Source organism: Sinocyclocheilus grahami, unplaced genomic scaffold (genome assembly GCF_001515645.1).
Source record: "Sinocyclocheilus grahami isolate Dianchi unplaced genomic scaffold, SAMN03320097.WGS_v1.1 scaffold83.1, whole genome shotgun sequence".
Classification (NCBI taxonomy): Eukaryota; Metazoa; Chordata; class Actinopteri; order Cypriniformes; family Cyprinidae; genus Sinocyclocheilus; species Sinocyclocheilus grahami.
This window is the reverse complement of record NW_015505262.1, coordinates 1,609,766-1,615,132: the sequence shown is the minus strand read 5'-3', so window position 1 is coordinate 1,615,132 and position 5,367 is coordinate 1,609,766. Positions and strand designations below refer to the sequence as shown.

The following is a 5,367-nucleotide window of genomic DNA, read 5'->3' as shown; positions in this document are numbered from 1 at the left end:
CTCAAGTTTGCACAGGTTTTCTAGCAGAATTACCACAAGTGTAGTTCATTAACTATGTTCAAATAAGACAATCTTAGTTAACAATCATAGTTCTCATATTTCTGTTGAATTGTACATACAATTATGTATTTTGAAGTATACTGTTTTATAAATGTAACATTTTGTGAATTGATTTAGTTGAAAGGTGTTTTATTTATTTATATAAATGCTACTTGTTTTGAAATTGTATTCATTAATGCAATGAAATTCATAAATTTTTTAAGTTTAAAATGGTTAAAATGTCTTTGGGCCACTGCATCCAACAATCATCTGTCTTATTCACCTGACGTGGTCACAGGCAGAATAAATCCTTTGAGCTATGGCTGTATTAGAATAAAATTGTAAAATTAATTTAGGGTCTTAAAAACATCACACTAAGATTGTAGTATTCAGTATATATTGTAGTATATATTTTTCTAAATTTTGTATGGGTTTTTGCTGTGGCACAGAGGTCACAACGATGACCATCTGCTCTATGGGAAAATGCAACAATCTTCACATGCCTTTTAATTTTTGCTAGCACATTTCTCCTCTGTGGCTTCTCATCTATTTTCAAAAGATATGTCGACAGCAGCTGACAACTCTGAAATTGTTCCCTTATTTCAGCCCTGCTGAGTTCTGTACAGACGGCTGACGTATTGGCAATGAACAATGCCAAAGACTGTTAAAACATTTTGTATAGTTTGTATAACTTCTGTGGGCAGTAAATTGCACAGTTTTATGAGTAATTTGCCACAGCCACAGTTAAAGGGACAATTCACCCATAAATGAAATTCTGTCATCATTTAGCATTTATATACATTATATGTATATATATATATATATATATATATATATATATATATACTATAATAGATATATATAATAGATCAAAAACTTTTTAAAGCAAAGATTTTCACAAAACAAAGTCTGATAGGTTTAAAATATATGTCTGAATAAGTTGTTGAATACGTTGAAAACGTGGTTGTCAAAATTTAAAACTTGCATCTAATCTAATCTAAATCAAGGTGAATTCAATACTACAATAAGCTACAGGTTAAGAGTCATATTTCGATTTCATTTCTCATAATTTGATCTCACTTTTCCTTTTTTCCTTTTTTCCCCCCCAAATGCTCTTGACATGAGAGCTTGAAAGCCTTCACTTGACTCCATCTATACTGTCCATTCCTCATCTTCGGTCACTCCCACGTCTCAATGTGTGGAACTATGTGTCATTCCAATGCCCAGCAGACACACAAGTGGACAGGGAAAGGGGTCACTCAAGAATAAGGCCTTGTTCACCTCCTCTGTTTTGGTTTACTCCCTCTCCCACTTTCTCTTTTCCCCCTCGCTCTCTCTCTCACTAGTTTGGTCCCAGCTGTCCATCAGCCCCCCCGCAGTTCTCCCAGCTGTCTTGGCTCTCTGAACGAACAGCCTCCCAACAATGCAGGTCAGAGGTCGAGAGAAAGAACACACTGCACTTACAATAGACCAGTGGCGCCCACTAAAACAATCGCTCCCTTTTTCTCCTTCACTTCTCTTGCCTTGCCAGGGCTGAAAAAGACAACCTTTGGAGCGGTGGATGAGGTGGGGTCCACTTCAGGCAAAACACCCTCTGAGGTACCCATTCTCATCTTAATGGCGTGTTCAACAATAAACACACATTCACACACAGGTTCTCTGGCTTGTCACCCCATCATCCCTCTGTTTGTCCATTTGGAGAGGCATTGCATTGTCTGGTATGAGCACAGAGCTAAAGTCAACGATCGCCCTGTACTCCAATGATTTAAAGGTTTATGGAAAAATGCAAACAGTGTCTGCAAACACTTTCACCCTCTTTTTTTCTCCCTATACATCAACCCCCTTTTAGTGTACTTGTTTTGTTTTGTTGATTTCCCCAACCATTTTAGCAATGAAAAGGCTGGGAAAATGCAAGTGAGTGTGAAAGGCGATCCCATGACACAGTCACCTGTTCCACAGCTATGTGTTCCCATGGCTCCACATGCTCCACTGACTCCCATACCCATCATAATATTAATCACTAAAATGGCTATTATACCTATGATTCAATATGATTATTATACCTATGATCACCTTACAAATTCAGTGATTGCAATTTTTATTACATTTGTGTATATATACAGGTGCATCTCAATAAATTAGAATGTCATGGAAAAGTTCATTTAAGATAGACAGACAGACAGACAGACAGACAGAGAGAGAGAGAGACAGATAGACAGACAGACAGACAGACAGACAGACAGACAGATCTAATTAAGTATTGCGTTATTATCTTGAAATGCAATGTATTTTTTAAAATGTCTGGTTTTATTGTTAAAATTGGTATTCTCGCTGGTAAAATGTTTCATTATGTTTTCAGTTTAAATTATAGAATCTCTAAACGAATTCGATCATAATAACAATGATAAAAAAGCAAAATGAAGAAACAAATTTGTCATATTATATAAGAATATTTATTTTATTAAGTGCGAAACAGGTAAATATATACAAATGCTTCAGCAAAATTACAAATATTGTGGAGAATGACATAAAATACATTAAACTGAATGAATTCCAATAAATAAATTAGATACTTTATGATAATTGGTAGCAATGACTGGCAGTGTACAAAAAAAACAATAAAAACAGTGTTGACAAATTGTTTCAAAACATACAATTGTCATCAAAATAAATATTAAATACAGTCATAAATAAATGCATTTGTTATGGCAAATGTAATGTACTAAATTTGTCCTTTTCCTTCGTTCTTTCTATTATAATTTTTTTTCATAAGTGTTTTGTTTAGTGGGAAATCAGCATCTGCTTGAACAGTGCCAAAGATACTAAAAACCTTCCAGTTTGTCTATGTGTCAGTACTGATGCACTTTTATGGCATGTGCACCAAAGTCATCATCCAATTTGAGGTGGAGAACATCAAGTTTATACAGAATACAAATCCCCAAACAATTAAAAATAACATTTAAAGAAGTAACAAATTCAGTCATGACAAAAACAAGAATAAATTAACGAAAAATATACATCTCTTTCTCAGTACTTCAGTTGCTACAGGTAGGTTGCGTTTCAGATAGTCTCTCTCACTGACTGCTATGGTCTCTTAAGGGATCAGACAGGATACATGCAAAGTGTCTCCTTAAATGTGCTGCGCCCCTGGAAACACACTGAGGAGCAGGAGGCAGAATTGCTGAGAGTCTGTGGTGGTCATATCTGTTTATTCACTGTAAATGCTGCTCATCTGTGATGTCACAATATGTGAAGGGGTAAACGGCTCGAAAGCCATGTCTAAAGGAAGCTCAAAACGGGAACCTGGGAACAGCGGGTGACCCTGAGGAGCTGGAAGACCAGCCAAAGAGGAAGGTGGGTAAGGGTGTGAGGAGATGTAATGGGTGGCGTGAGTCGGGTGGGGGGTAAAATTCCTCTCAGCCTCATGTGGCGACGGCTCCTGCTTGAGGGCGAAGTTGCCACTGATGCTGAGCGGTGGAGTAAGAGGGCCATCGTAAGGTGGCGTGGTGCTGCTACATTCGTTGGGTGAGGAGTTCTCATAGTTAGCCCCCTTGAAGCCCTTCAGATGAAGCAAGTGTGAGGCCTCCAATGAGCCGTAGGGTGGACTGGGAAGTCCCGGTGAGGGATAGCTAATGGGGTGACCCTGAGGACCACCTACTCCTGGAACCCCGCACTTTTCATCCAGCTTGTTGATCAGCATGGACGAGGGTCCAAGTTGGAGGCAGCCAGCCACGAGGTTGCTGGTAGGTTGCGAAAGCCCCTTGCATAGCATCTCCACAAAACCATGGCTCTCGGGTGACTGGCCACTCTCCAGAACCTCCGATAGCGCCCAGATGTAGTTGTGGGCCAGCCGCAGGGTCTCAATTTTGGAGAGCTTCTGGGCCTTCGAGTAACAAGGCATTACACTCCGCAAGTTGTCCAACGCATCGTTCAGCCCATGCATGCGTGAACGTTCCCTGGCATTGGCCTTGACGCGTCGGACACGGAAACGCTCTTGTCTGGCTTTGGTCATTTTCTTCTTTTTAGGACCTCTTCTCTTAGGTGCCTTTTCGCCATCGAGACCCACTTCTTCCTCTTCCTCTTCTTCCTCCATATCATCACTTCCAAGCTCTACAGGTCTCCTGTGTAGCGGATAGTGACCAATCTCAGGTGTCCGGTCACCATCCGGTGAGCTGAGGTCTTCCTCCATCCATCCAAGGGAGCTGACTAGCTCAGTCACATCCCCTGGCTTTCCATAAGGTTTGGTCATCATTGTGACCTGAGGGCACATGAGAAAGATTTGTGAGTACATTCAAATCCAAATAAAACCTTATTTACACCTCTATGGGTTTAGATGTTCAGAGTATGACAGAATTGTGCTCCTCACACAAGTTAAGACCCTCATAATGGAGAGACTTGACAGACAGCACGATTATTTTGATGATTATTATATAGCTTACAGCTCTTTAATTCCATTTCTTCTCTCAGTTTTAATGCTCAATCTAATGGCAAAGACTTTCTGCATGACCCCTTTGATTTCCGCAGTCATTTTGGAGACGCTGTCCAATCTGGGACACGACTGGATTTAGTCCACAGATAAAGCGCTCGGATTTAATTTGAGGGAAGCCTGTAAACCGGAATCAACAAACACAGGACCAAGCCACACTAATACTAGAACAGTGTTGAATTTGATTTGATTGAAAGACATCAGCATTGTCCCTAAATATTATTTTGTGTCACATAGATTTGTCGGCGTCCTAATATTCTTGCGCTGATGAACAGCCTGTTCTATTTGTTTTCTTTTAAAACTCTAGAGCGCGCTTTTTAGCGAAATGTTTAGATTCTAATTAAAGTTACATTCTATTGTGCCATTCATAAACATTCGTGGTATTCATGCATTGGTGCGTGTTATTCCTTTATAAGTAGAACGCAAAAGTTTGTACTAATGAATGGACCGAAGGCGACCCACATTTCGACTGGATTAATTTATCTGCATTCTTAAAAAAATTTTTTAAAAATAAAGTTTAAGTTTAATTGTTCCCTGAAAATGAAATAAAAATGGTGCCAAACTGATTCAATCAGAAGTGGTGAGTTAATTTTTTCGGCCATTATTTAGTTACTGATGAATTTGAGAAGATCAAGTAGACATGCATGTGGTGAAAACGTTTGCCCACGGATTACCCTGCGTTTAGAACCAATGCTATTTAATTTTAACATTTATATATATAATAATTATATAATTATAATTAAACAAATAACTGAATGAACAGGAATTATATATATATATATATATATATATATATATATATATATATATATATATAGATAGATATATATATATAGATATAT

General features: G+C 38.4%; 1 protein-coding gene across 1 annotated transcript in view; it reads right to left on the bottom strand.

Annotated features, from left to right (window-relative positions):
• Positions 1–2,808: 2,808 nt before the first annotated feature.
• The window catches only part of LOC107586565 (neurogenic differentiation factor 4-like), a 5,650-nt gene continuing 3,091 nt past the window's right edge, over positions 2,809–5,367 (bottom strand). The window contains exon 2 of the mRNA XM_016273987.1: positions 2,809–4,297. Coding sequence (XP_016129473.1) covers positions 3,248–4,291 — 1,044 coding nt within the window. The 5' untranslated portion in view covers positions 4,292–4,297 and the 3' untranslated portion in view covers positions 2,809–3,247. The remainder of the gene's footprint in view (positions 4,298–5,367) is intronic.